We start from the raw sequence: 14,897 nt of genomic DNA on the forward strand, positions 1-14,897 counted from the left end.
TGTATTGGTAGGTGGTATACCGTATATACAACCTCTCTAAGTCATGCAGCAAAAGGATATTGGCCCCGTCGATGGGAGAGGGTCAGAATAACCCCAGTCATAACATATCACATCAAGTTAACATCTCATCCAATGCACACTTTCATCACAAAGCCTGTGCCACATAGAACTAGGCCTATATAAGCAACACAAAACCATTCTGCTCTAGAGATGCTATCACATCTTCTCTGTTTCCTCTCTTTTGCGCTTTTAGGGGTTGATGGGTTGTCATTATTTCCCCTGTATTACCAGCAGATGTCTCAGTAAGGAGTAGTCCAATAACCTACAATAAAAGTGAGAATTAATGACGTATGCATACCAAGATCCCAGCAGGATACGCTTTGCAGTGAAACATCTAACTAAAACCTCCCATTTTATTTATTTACACCCGTAAATACTTTCCCATCTCAATGTTCACTGAATCCATGACCTTGTCTATTACCGGCACTGTTGAATGGGCCTCATTTCCATAATCATTATTATACAGAGATGATTAATTTCCATGAAGAGTATGGGAAAATGTGAAGTCTGACCCCACTCCATGATTTATGTCATGCTGGGTGTGTTTGATTTGGTGGCACCATGTCAAGAGGGAGGCCAGAGAGGAAGCCTATTTGCTTATTTCTGGACATGAGTAGTCACATTGTACAGAAACAGTTAATCAAGTGACAGTTAGAAATGTGAATGAGGCAACAGTATTTACTTTAGTCTTTGAGTGGATTAAGCTATAGGGGCCACTAGATTCAAAGGGAAATTCCTGCACATATGAATGGTTTATATAAGCACTCATGGGAGGACATTTCAACATCTGAGATATCACACACAGGAAACCAGGAAACTCCTACTTCTCATGCAAGCTTTATCTGTGAAGGACACACCTCTTTCTCCTCTTACTATACTCACTCTCACACACACAAACACATTCACACACACACACCCACACTCATACACAGAGTGGAGCTTGTGGCAGTCCAGCTGAACAAATACACTTGGAGGTGTAAACTGAAAAGATTCACGCTTGAGATTTTCTACAGGATTATCCAAAATGAGCAGTTCTTTCTCAGCCAAAATCCAGTCCAAAATGGAACTGGCTAAAGATATGAAGGAGGAGGATAAGTTGTACAGATATAACGGAGTGCTGTACCCTGTCCTCATGAGTCCAGAGGAGAACCTGAAGGCTATGGAGAGGCTGGAAGCAAGAGCAGATGATGTCATGTTAGTTGCATATCCCAAATGTGGTAAGTCAAAAATATTTAAAGGAAAAAACTGTATTTAGATGGTCAGAAGAATGTGCATTAGTAAAGTCATGTGTAGTTACTTCCTTGAGAGACATCCTTTGGCAATGAGCATCTTGATTAAGCATTTATGTTTTCTAATAGTCACTGACTACCTTATTATATCAAGTTTAATCAGTGGAAAAAGGTGTGTTCCACTTGGTATTTACAAGTCTACTCTCTGCCTATACCTACTGTACACGCTTAGAAAAAAGGGTTCCAAAAGGGTTCTTCGGCTGTCCCCATAAAAAAAAACTTTTAGTTCCAAGTAGAACCTTTCTTGGCTCCAGGTAAGTCCATAACCATGTGTGTGAGGTGTATACTTTTGTCTCAAAGTAGATGTAAGACTACCAAGAAATGCTGTATGACCATGATTTAGCCCACTGCAGTAAAAGGTTAAGGTTCTAGATAGCACCTTTTTTATAATGGGCTCAAGTTCAAAATACAATTGGGGTAATGAAACGCACTCATAGTGTCTTACACATAGCTCATAGTGTCTTACACATAGCTCATAGTGTCTTACACATGGCTCATAGTGTCTTACACATAGCTCATAGTGTCTTACACAGCTCATAGTGTCTTACACATAGCTCATAGTGTCTTACACATGGCTCATAGTGTCTTACACAGCTCATAGTGTCTTACACATAGCTCATAGTGTCTTACACATAGCTCATAGTGTCTTACACATAGCTCATAGTGTCTTACACATAGCTCATAGTGTCTTACACATAGCTCATAGTGTCTTACACATAGCTCATAGCCTATGATATTTTGTCTTGCTGTGTATTTAAAAAGGAGACAGACAAAAGGTATTTGACTTGCGAACTGGGTTTGAAGTGATCTAAAATTCAGTTTCACAATGGATGGGCCTCTGAATGTTTGGACTTGCAGAATACGATCTGTGTGCTTTTCGGTAGGCCCTCCCTGTCAGGCAAAAATGGTTGCAAAAAGTCTGTTTCTGGTTATAACCTTGTCAAAACAACACAGTTTTGCAGCTTTGTCAGCTCTTTCCACTGCACACTATGTCAGTAAGGTAATCAGTGTTGAGGAATGTTGAATTAAACACGGGCCACTCTGCACACTGGCAGAGAGGCATCCTTGTAACAACGGTTAATGTAATAACACAGGTTAATGTAATACCTTGTAACCACGGTTAATGTAATAACCACGGTTAATGTAATAAAACAGGTTAATGTAATAACACAGGTTAATGTAATAACACGGGTTAATGTAATAACACTGGTTAATGCAATAACACTGGTTAATGTAATAACGCTGGTTAATGTAATAACACCGGCTAATGTAATAACACAGGTTAATGTAATAACACAGGTTAATGTAATAACACCGGTTAATGTAATAACACCGGCTAATGTAATACCTTGTAACACCGGTTAATGTAATTGTAATAACACTGGTTAATGTAATGACACAGGTTAATGTAATAACACTGGTTAATGTAATAACACTGGTTAATGTAATAAAACAGTTTAATGTAATACCTTGCAACAACGGTTAATGTAATAACACAGGTTAATGTAATAACACCGGCTAATGTAATAACACCGGCTAATGTAATAACACCGGCTAATGTAATAACACCGGCTAATGTAATAACACTGGTTAATGTAATAACACAGGTTAATGTATTAATGTAATAACACAGGTTAATGTATTAATGTAATAACACAGGTTAATGTAATGACACAGGGTAATGTAATGACACAGGTTAATGTAATAACACAGGTTAATGTAATAACACCGGTTAATGTAATAACACAGGTTAATGTAATGACACAGGTTAATGTAATGACACTGGTTAATGTAATAAAACAGTTTAATGTAATACCTTGCAACAACGGTTAATGTAATAACACCGGCTAATGTAATAACACCGGCTAATGTAATAACACAGGTTAATATATTAACACCGATTAATGTAATAACACCGGCTAATGTAATGCCTTGTAACAACGGTTAATGTAATAACACAGGTTAATGTAATAAAATAGGCTAACAAAATAACACAGGTTAATGTAATACATTGTTACAATGTTTAATGTAATAACAGGTTAATGTAATAACAGGTTAATGTAATAACACAGGTTAATATAATGACACAGGTTAATGTAATAACACAGGTTAATGTAATAACATAGGTTAATGTAATACCTTGTAACAACAGTTAATGTAATAACACATGTTAATGTAATACCTTGTAACAACAGTTAATGTAATAACACAGGTTAATGTAGTACCTTGTAACAACAGTTAATGTAATAACACAGGTTAATGTAATACCTTGTAACAACAGTTAATGTAATAACACAGCTTAATGTAATGACACAGGTTAATGTAATAACACTGGTTAATGTAATAACACTGGTTAATGTAATGACACAGGTTAATGTAATGACACAGGTTAATGTAATGACACAGGTTAATGTAATAACACCGGTTAATGTAATGACACAGGTTAATGTAATAACACTGGTTAATGTAATAACACTGGTTAATGTAATAACACAGGTTAATATATTAACACCGATTAATGTAATAACACCGGTTAATGTAATACCTTGTAATAACGGTTAATGTAATAACACCAGTTTACGTAATAACACAGGTTAATGTAATAACACCGGTTAATGTAATGACACAGGTTAATGAAATGACACAGGTTAATGTAATGACACTGGTTAATGTAATAATACCGTTTAATATAATACCTTGTAACAACGGTTAATGTAATAACACAGGTTAATGTAATAACACCGGCTAATGTAATAACACCGGCTAATGTAATAACACAGGTTAATGTAATAACACAGGTTAATGTAATAACACCGGCTAATGTAATAACACAGGTTAATGTAATAACACCGGCTAATGTAATAACACAGGTTAATGTAATAACACAGGTTAATGTAATAACACCGGCTAATGTAATAACACCGGCTAATGTAATAACACAGGTTAATGTAATAACACAGGTTAATATATTAACACCGATTAATGTAATAACACCGGCTAATGTAATGCCTTGTAACAACGTTTAATGTAATAACACAGGTTAATGTAATGACACAGGTTAATGTAATGACACAGGTTAATGTAATGACACAGGTTAATGTAATGACACCGGTTAATGTAATAACACAGGTTAATGTAATGACACCGGTTAATGTAATAACACAGGTTAATGTAATGACACCGGTTAATGTAATAACACAGGTTAATGTAATGACACCGGTTAATGTAATAACACAGGTTAATGTAATGACACAGGTTAATGTAATGACACAGGTTAATGTAATGACACAGGTTAATGTAATAACACAGGTTAATGTAATGACACCGGTTAATGTAATAACACAGGTTAATGTAATGACACCGGTTAATGTAATAACACAGGTTAATGTAATGACACCGGTTAATGTAATGACACCGGTTAATGTAATGACACCGGTTAATGTAATGACACAGGTTAATGTAATGACACAGGTTAATGTAATGACACCGGTTAATGTAATGACACCGGTTAATGTAATGACACAGGTTAATATAATGACACCGGTTAATGTAATGACACCGGTTAATGTAATGACACCGGTTAATGTAATGACACAGGTTAATGTAATGACACAGGTTAATATAATGACACCGGTTAATGTAATGACACCGGTTAATGTAATGACACAGGTTAATATAATGACACAGGTTAATGTAATGACACAGGTTAATATAATGACACCGGTTAATGTAATAACACAGGTTAATGTAATGACACAGGTTAATATAATGACACAGGTTAATGTAATGACACAGGTTAATATAATGACACAGGTTAATGTAATGACACAGGTTAATATAATGACACCGGTTAATGTAATAACACAGGTTAATGTAATGACACAGGTTAATGTAATGACACAGGTTAATATAATGACACAGGTTAATGTAATGACACAGGTTAATATAATGACACCGGTTAATGTAATAACACAGGTTAATGTAATAACACAGGTTAATATAATGACACCGGTTAATGTAATAACACAGGTTAATGTAATGACACCGGTTAATGTAATAACACAGGTTAATGTAATGACACAGGTTAATATAATGACACCGGTTAATGTAATGACACCGGTTAATGTAATGACACCGGTTAATATAATGACACCGGTTAATGTAATGACACCGGTTAATGTAATGACACCGGTTAATGTAATGACACAGGTTAATGTAATGACACAGGTTAATATAATGACACCGGTTAATGTAATGACACAGGTTAATGTAATGACACAGGTTAATATAATGACACCGGTTAATGTAATGACACCGGTTAATGTAATGACACAGGTTAATATAATGACACCGGTTAATGTAATGACACCGGTTAATGTAATGACACCGGTTAATGTAATGACACAGGTTAATATAATGACACCGGTTAATGTAATGACACCGGTTAATGTAATGACACCGGTTAATGTAATGACACAGGTTAATGTAATGACACAGGTTAATATAATGACACCGGTTAATGTAATGACACCGGTTAATGTAATGACACAGGTTAATATAATGACACAGGTTAATATAATGACACAGGTTAATGTAATGACACCGGTTAATGTAATGACACCGGTTAATATAATGACACCGGTTAATGTAATGACACCGGTTAATGTAATAACACAGGTTAATGTAATGACACCGGTTAATGTAATAACACAGGTTAATGTAATGACACCGGTTAATGTAATAACACAGGTTAATGTAATGACACAGGTTAATGTAATGACACAGGTTAATGTAATGACACAGGTTAATGTAATAACACAGGTTAATGTAATGACACCGGTTAATGTAATAACACATGTTAATGTAATGACACCGGTTAATGTAATAACACAGGTTAATGTAATGACACCGGTTAATGTAATAACACAGGTTAATGTAATGACACCGGTTAATGTAATGACACAGGTTAATGTAATAACACAGGTTAATGTAATGACACCGGTTAATGTAATAACACATGTTAATGTAATGACACCGGTTAATGTAATAACACAGGTTAATGTAATGACACCGGTTAATGTAATAACACAGGTTAATGTAATGACACAGGTTAATGTAATGACACCGGTTAATGTAATGACACCGGTTAATGTAATGACACCGGTTAATGTAATAACACAGGTTAATGTAATGACACAGGTTAATGTAATGACACCGGTTAATGTAATAACACAGGTTAATGTAATGACACCGGTTAATGTAATAACACAGGTTAATGTAATGACACAGGTTAATGTAATAACACAGGTTAATGTAATAACACCGGTTAATGTAATGACACCGGTTAATGTAATAACACAGGTTAATGTAATGACACCGGTTAATGTAATGACTCAGGTTAATGTCATGACACAGGTTCATGTCATGACACAGGTTAATGTCATGACACAGGTTCATGTAATGACACAGCTTAATGTCATGACACAGGTTCATGTCATGACACAGGTTCATGTCATGACACAGGTTCATGTAATGACACAGGTTAATGTAATGACACAGGTTAATGTAATACCTTGTAACAACAGTTAATGTAATAACACAGGTTAATGTAATGACACAGGTTAATGTAATGACACAGGTTAATGTAATACCTTGTCACAACAGTTAATGTAATGACACAGGTTAATGTAATACCTTGTAACAACAGTTAATGTAATAACACAGGTTAATGTAATACCTTGTAACAACAGTTAATGTAATGACACAGGTTAATGTAATACCTTGTAACAACAGTTAATGTAATAACACAGGTTAATGTAATGACACAGGTTAATGTAATACCTTGTAACAACAGTTAATGTAATAACACAGGTTAATGTAATGACACAGGTTAATGTAATAACACAGGTTAATGTAATACCTTTTAACAACAGTTAATGTAATAACACAGGTTAATGTAATGACACAGGTTCATGTCATGACACAGGTTCATGTAATGACACAGGTTAATGTAATGACACAGGTTAATGTAATACCTTGTAACAACAGTTAATGTAATAACACAGGTTAATGTAATGACACAGGTTAATGTAATGACACAGGTTAATGTAATACCTTGTCACAACAGTTAATGTAATGACACAGGTTAATGTAATACCTTGTAACAACAGTTAATGTAATAACACAGGTTAATGTAATACCTTGTAACAACAGTTAATGTAATAACACAGGTTAATGTAATGACACAGGTTAATGTAATACCTTGTAACAACAGTTAATGTAATAACACAGGTTAATGTAATGACACAGGTTAATGTAATAACACAGGTTAATGTAATACCTTTTAACAACAGTTAATGTAATAACACAGGTTAATGTAATGACACAGGTTAATGTAATAACACAGGTTAATGTAATGACACAGGTTAATGTAATAACACAGGTTAATGTAATACCTTGTAACAACAGTTAATGTAATAACACAGGTTAATGTAATAACACAGGTTAATGTAATGACACAGGTTAATGTAATAACACAGGTTAATGTAATACCTTAATGTAATAACACTGGTTAACATCTAAATGTTAAACATTTTTAAATTGATAATGTAGTAACTTTAACCGATCATGTAATACCATTCCAAAATCTATGCATCACGTTAGATTTCCCTAATTTTAATACACATACTATCCTCCACCTTTTGCTAACACACACACAAACACACACTCAGAATCACATACTTAAATGCACACACACACATAAAATGTTTATACAACATCAATCGTAAAGAAACTTGCCAAAAGTTGCGAATGACACAAATAGTAATTGCAAAGAAGCCACTTCTCTCCAGGAAAAACATCAGGGACAGACTGATATTCTGCAAAAGGTACAGGGATTGGACTGCTGAGAACTGGGTTAAAGTCATTTTCTCTGATGAATCCCCTTTCTGATTGTTTGGGGTATCCGGAATAAAGCTTGTCCAGAGAAGACAGGGTGAGCGCTACCATCAGTCCTGTGTCATGCCAACAGTAAAGCATCTTGAGACCATTAATGTGTAGGGCTGCTTCTCAGCCAAGGGAGTGGGCTCACTCACAATTTTCCCTAAGAACACAGTCATGAATAAAGAATAGTACCAACACACCTCCAAGAGAGCAACTTCTCCCAACCATCCAGGAACAGTTTTGTGACGAACAATGCCTTTTCCAGCATGATGGAGCATCCTGCCATAAGGCAAAAGTGATAACCAAGTTGCTCAGGGAAACAAAACATTGATATTTTGGGTCCATGGCCAGGAAACTCCCCAGACCTTAATCCCATTGAGAACTTGTGGTCAATCCTCAAGGAGGCGGGTGGACAAACAAAACCAAGGGGTCCAAGTCAGTCACACAGGTTTTCCCTATGAGGTTCATCCATCTCTCTGCTGTATAGAGACATCCATCTCCCTACAGTACATGCACATATTTGACACTATCAAGATAACTGGACATGCACATATAATGCAGTCAATTTAATATAATGAAATAATGCAAGTGAAGGTGAATCCCCAATATCACCTTTACGCTTTTTTCAAACACAAAATCATTAAAAGAATTACTACTTTCAAGTGGAGATAGCTTCAACAACGCTGCCCAAGCTGTCACAGACACCATAATGGCACAGATACAAAGATGAGTCCTCTATCTAACTCTATGGGCCCTGTATGAGGACAAAGCCCCATGTTTCTGTAATCATCTGCATATGACATAAATATGGTTTATGTGGTCATGTACCTGCTGGGTGGCCGGTAGCCTAGTGGTTAGAGCATTGGGTCAGTAACCAAAAGGTTGCGGGTTTGAATACCTGAGTAAACAAGGTGAAACATCCGTCTGTGTGCTTGAGCAAGGCACTTAATCCTAATTTGCTCCAGGGACACTGTACTACTATTGCTGAAACTATTTTATGGATCTTACAAAACACTAGGGGCTGGTTTCCTAGATCCAGATTAAGCCTAGTACTGGACTAAAGTACACTTTCAATGGAGAATGGTTTTTTATCCATGACTAGACTCAATATCTGAATGGGATTGCCCCTGATATTACAAATATTTAGGGATAATGCAATAATAACTCTTGTCTCATGGTGAAACATGACACTTTTCGAAGAATATCAAAGGACACTACACCTCTCTCTTCCCGATCCCTCTGTGTAAATTGAAAAACATTATCTCAATGCTCAAGTGTAAATGGACCTGAATGTTCTCTGTGTCTGGCAGGTTTTAATTGGATGGTGGCGGTGCTGCGTAAAATAATAGCACAAGCAACTGGTGAAAAAGCAGAGTCCAAATTCCCTCCATTGATGGAGTTCTTTGGGACCGAAATGCTCCAGGTTTGTGCAATACTGGTTGACTTCCTGTAGCTTTAGCAACACTGCAGGTTTGTCTGCCTCAAATAAGTCAAATATAGAAATACTACATGTGTAGTTTATTGGAAATGCTGTTTATGGGTTGTTTGGTTCACTAATGCACAGATCCCCTGTAGTCTGCAGGTTCTATAGTTATATATATTTTTTAAAATTTTATTTTACCTTTATTTAACCAGGCAAGTCAGTTAAGAACAAATTCTTATTTTCAATAATGGCCTAGGAACAGTGGGTTAACTGCCTGTTCAGGGGCAGAACGACAGATTTGTACCTTGTCAGCTCGGGGGTTTGAACTTGCAACCTTCCGGTTACTAGTCCAACACTCTAACCACTAGGCTACCCTGCGGTGTTCAGGTAACTTTAGGTCTATAAAGTAGGTTTTCAGGTCAGGTGTAAAGGACGTCACACTGCTTGTTTAGCGAGTGCCGCTTTCTCCTGAGTTGGCTCATACCGAGACTCAAACTCAGAATGTCTGCCTCGCAAACACATGTGACCACCCTCCCGATGCATCTATCTAGTCGGCAGCGCAAGTTGAGACAATTCAGGCAGAGGAGTGAGTTTCACAGATCCCCATCGGCTAAATAGTAATTTCATTTTGCTGTTCTGTAACTGGCCACAATAATTACATGCAGGTGTTGCAATCGTGCTGTGATCCAATAAGGCTAGTTAGTGAATGTTAGTAAATTGCTAACACATGTTCTGTGAGTGCCCTCCACTGAATGCCCTCATGAGCCTCTGTGTATGGAAATGTTAGCACAGCTTGACCTCATCCAAGAAGAGGGGTCTACCTAAGGTATTCACCAGTGATTCTCACATCGAATGTAATTAACTGTGGAGAATATAGTGAGATTCATTCATATAAAAGTTTTTTCTATGGCTATCTGTGTCAGGAGTGAAGAGTTTGTTCACTGAACTTGCGAGCTACTGTGCCTAAAATGACATAACATGCCTATTTGCACAGTGTCTGTTTAGATGAGTTAGAGCAACAGCATACCATGGCTCACGTAGCGTTAAATGGATGCCTTGTCTATCTCGCAGGTTTTTCACCAAGCACCGTCCCCTAGATTTCTGGGGACACACATGCACCCAGATAACATTCCTGAATCCTTCACCACAAAGAAAACAAAGGTATGTACTTTCAACCAGAATACAGGTGTTGTGGAACTCACAATTACTATGACATTTTTACAGCTTTTTTTAATGCTCCACAGTAGTTCCTCTTTTTATACAAAATTCCATCACAACTTCCTCCAAACAGCAACGTGTAATTCCCCTGTTATGTAAGAGTGAAAGCTTTTCCTGTGTAGTATGGCAGCTAGTGTTTCTCTGCAGAGGCAGCCACAGCAGAGAGCGTCCCACACAGACACATATACACTGCAAATCACACACTGTACAGAGTACATAGTAGACTGATTAAGCACACACGCGGAGGTAGACGGAATAATCAAATAGCATACACACGTAGGACACTTTTCAGCAGACAGTAACTATGCTACACTTAAATATAAAACCTCCAACTTGCAGTACAGTGTGTCTCACAACTCGCCATAACTCTGCCCTCCCCTTCCCTCAGTGTAATGAACACGAGGGAAGACAGAGAGCTGGTTTCAAGCACAGGGAGCTGCAGGTGTTTATTGAAAAGGACCACAGGAGGAGGCAGGTAGCTGGGTCCAGGGGCAGGCAGCAGGTCTTACACAGGGGGTCCAAAGGTAACAATACAGGCAGTGAAAATGCTAGTAACGTAGTTCAGGAGATCAGGCAATAGGTAGATAACAGGCTAAAGTACAGGCAGGGAATAGCCAAAAAGGCATTGTTAGTTTTTGCCTGCCTCACTATCATACACGGGAGGCGTAAATCACGGCAAAAGACATGTCACAAAACAAACAATACCTCACGGTGATGGGGTGCAAAGAACTGAACTAAATAGTGTGTGATAATGACATAGAGGTGTGTATTCAGCTGATTAGGATCTGGAAAGTGAGCTGCATTCAGGGGATCTACGTGTTTGAGGGTGTGGGTTGGAAGCAGACGTTACACTCAGGATATAAACTTTAAAGAATGTCCTGGATCAGTCTATAAAAATATACTGTTGTCATTATCATGTCATGCATGGTCTTCTGTTGATCAAAAATAGATGCTGGTGATATTCAGGAACCCGAAAGACACAGTGGTCTCCTTTTATCACTTCTCAAACAAGAACCCAGTGCTACCCACTGCAAAGTCCTGGGACTGCTTCTTCTCAGAGTTTATGAGTGGAAAAGGTACCTAATGTGAAGAGCCCTTATGAAAATTGGGTTTATATGTTGTAGTTTGCTTTATACAAAAGTATAACTTGAGTCAGTTGTATTACAGTAAGATTTGTACCTTTACAGTACAAAGCCTCACCTGAACAGTCATTTCCTATTCCTAGTTCCCTGGGGTTCATATTTTGACCATGTACTTGGCTGGGAGAGGAGAATGGATGACCCTAACGTGATGATAGTCACCTTTGAGGAGTTAAAACAGGTATCAGGTATTCCTTTCGTTTTGAATACAGACATTAGTTTTGATCGGTCTGCTTTCTGTCATTTACATTCTGTCATGTTAATTGTGACCCACACAGGACCTGAGTGACGGTGTGCGAAGGGTCTCTGAGTTCTTTGGTTTCAGTCTCAGTGATGCCCAGGTCCAGACCATCGCAGAGGAGAGCACCTTCAATGCTATGAAGGAGAGCTCCAAGGCCTCACACGGCCAGATGGGCAACGTCTTCTTCAGGAAAGGTGTGTGTGTATGTATGTATGCGTGAGAGAGTGACAGAGGGAGCAAGAGAGAGAAAGAGCGCTGTATGTGGATAGAGGGAGCTTTGTTCCAGGGTTTGTTTAATACCACCCACTGGAAACAGAAATTGTGGGTTAATGGCAACACAAACAAACACTTGATATGTATGTTGACTATGAGTACAGACTCATGTCTCCGGTCTGCTGGTCCTCTTTATCCTTTAACATCCCTTGTCCTTTCCAGGGAAATAAAGCATTGTTATACTGACCTTTGGTAACCTCCTATAGGTTGAATTAATTATTAAGTGCCAAAAAAGTAACAGGGTTGATGATTTCAAATCAGCCATAAATCTCCCTATGACAGGGGGAATGGAAGCTTGTTGTCTGCAACAGGGAGGGACAATTGAATGCAAATTTCAAACATTTTCTAATTGTTAAAACATTTCTAGCCTGCCTATCTGTGGGTAACATGGTTGACATGTTATTCTAGCCTGCCTATCTGTGGGTAACAGGGTTGACATGTTATTCTAGCCTGCCTATCTGTGGGTAACAGGGTTGACATGTTATTCTAGCCTGCCTATCTGTGGGTAACAGGGTTGACATGTTATTCTAGCCTGCCTACCTGTGGGTAACAGGGTTGACATGTTATTCTAGCCTGCCTATCTGTGGGTAACAGGGTTGACATGTTATTCTAGCCTGCCTATCTGTGGGTAACAGGGTTGACATGTTATTCTAGCCTGCCTATCTGTGGGTAACATGGTTGACATGTTATTCTAGCCTGCCTATCTGTGGGTAACAGGGTTGACATGTTATTCTAGCCTGCCTATCTGTGGGTACAGGGTTGACATGTTGTGCTCGACCAGCTCAGTTTTACACCACAAAACACCAGAAAATGGCTTATAAGAGCAGAACAGGCTCACCTGCTTTTACACTATGATTTGACTAGATGTTCAATGTTCCTTTTAGAAGAAAAAAAATAAGAATAGTTTCACCATATTAAAACACGAGTTCAGTTCATGTAATAGGGTTGACCTTAAAATGAGGGACGGTTTTACATTTTTTTCTCCATAAATCACACAATAATCTTCACAAATGACTGTCAAAAGCAACAAAAATAACTAGGGCTTTACAATGATGGTGAATGTTTTAATCTAATAATCTAAAGATAATTTGCCTCATGCTTTATGTCCAAACTACAGAGTACTAGAGAATGTTATGTCACTCTTGCTGTACATTGATCATGTGTTTGTCTTGTTCATGTGTTTTTGATGGGTATTTCCTCCCCAGGTGAAGTAGGGGACTGGAAGAACCATTTTACCCTAGCCCAAAGCCAGGAGATGGACACAGCATTCAAGAAGCACCTGGCAGGGACAACACTGGGGGCCAAACTAAAGTATGACCTGTACTGCAAGTAGACAGCAGACTGGACAAACACTTACTGAGCTGAGACAGGATACAAGGGAAACACTGACAGGGAAGTTCAACTCCAACAGGCAGGCTGGTATGCAGTAGCTAACTGACATTCACAATGAGGTATTTGGTGGTGCAACACTTGTTACTACAGAAACACTTTATTCCACTTGGCTATCCTACACTGGAGCCATTGAAGGACATTTTTGTAAAAGTGTGACATGAGAATAGTGGAGACTGGTGGGAGGAGCTAGATAAGGATGGGCTCCTTGTAATGGTTGGAATGGATTATATGTAACAAAGTCAAACATGGTTTCCATATGTTTGATACTGTTCCATTAATTCCATTCCAGCCTTTACAATGAGCCTGTAATCTATAGCTCCTCCCACCAGATTCCACTGCATGAGAAAAAGTAGACATGACAATGAGACTTCATGATAGATTTCTTTACCTTGTAATCCTTGTTTTTATATCACTGTTTGTAGATTAAAGTTGGTTAATTGATTATCGGCCTTCTTGTATGTATTTTACAACATTTCAAGATGTCAGTGGAGGCTACCGAGGGGCAAACGGCTCATAAATGGCTGGAATAGAGCGAATGGAATGTCAAACACATGGAAACCATGTGTTGATGTTGATACCGCTCCAGCCATTACTACATGCCCGTCCTCCCCAATTAAGGTGCCACCAACAACCTGTGCAAGATGTTGTACTTTTCAGTTCAGAGTAATGGAATGTGTCAAAAAGTCTAGTTCTACAAATGACATGCCACATGAAACTATAATAATCATATGCTCAAATTCCTTGCTATAACACATTTGAGATCATATGGTAACCTACTTTACTGCAGGCCAGCGATGTGACAGGTTGCATACAATAAAACCCTTGGATTGCAATGCATACAATACTAGATTCAAAGCAAATAGAATTATTCAATTTGGAAAAGGTGACCAAGATGAGACGGTCTGTAAATGTAAAGTAAA

The 14,897-nt window shown here is 37.9% G+C and overlaps 1 protein-coding gene across 1 annotated transcript; it reads left to right on the forward strand.

Moving 5' to 3' along the window:
• The first annotated feature begins 934 nt into the window (after positions 1 to 934).
• LOC118369825 (sulfotransferase 6B1-like) lies at positions 935 to 14,419 on the forward strand. Its single transcript, XM_035754551.2, has 7 exons — positions 935 to 1,277; positions 9,602 to 9,714; positions 10,786 to 10,875; positions 11,882 to 12,008; positions 12,158 to 12,252; positions 12,350 to 12,506; positions 13,791 to 14,419. The coding sequence occupies exons 1-7, from the start codon at positions 1,085 to 1,087 to the stop codon at positions 13,916 to 13,918; spliced, it is 903 nt and encodes a 300-aa protein (XP_035610444.1). The 5' UTR covers positions 935 to 1,084; the 3' UTR covers positions 13,919 to 14,419.
• The last annotated feature ends 478 nt before the right edge of the window (positions 14,420 to 14,897 follow it).

The sequence above is a fragment of the Oncorhynchus keta genome, chromosome 36 (genome assembly GCF_023373465.1).
Source record: "Oncorhynchus keta strain PuntledgeMale-10-30-2019 chromosome 36, Oket_V2, whole genome shotgun sequence".
In the NCBI taxonomy this organism is placed as follows: domain Eukaryota; kingdom Metazoa; phylum Chordata; class Actinopteri; order Salmoniformes; family Salmonidae; genus Oncorhynchus; species Oncorhynchus keta.

What these genes read in the sequence shown, in the direction of transcription:
- LOC118369825 (XM_035754551.2), top strand. Translation starts at nt 1,085, where the DNA reads ATGAGCAGTTCTTTCTCAGCCAAAATCCAGTCCAAAATGGAACTGGCT. An exon ending in AGTTGCATATCCCAAATGTG is followed by an intron (nt 1,278 to 9,601) that starts GTAAGTCAAAAA and finishes TGTGTCTGGCAG; the next exon opens with GTTTTAATTGGATGGTGGCG. An exon ending in CCTTTGAGGAGTTAAAACAG is followed by an intron (nt 12,253 to 12,349) that starts GTATCAGGTATT and finishes TGACCCACACAG; the next exon opens with GACCTGAGTGACGGTGTGCG.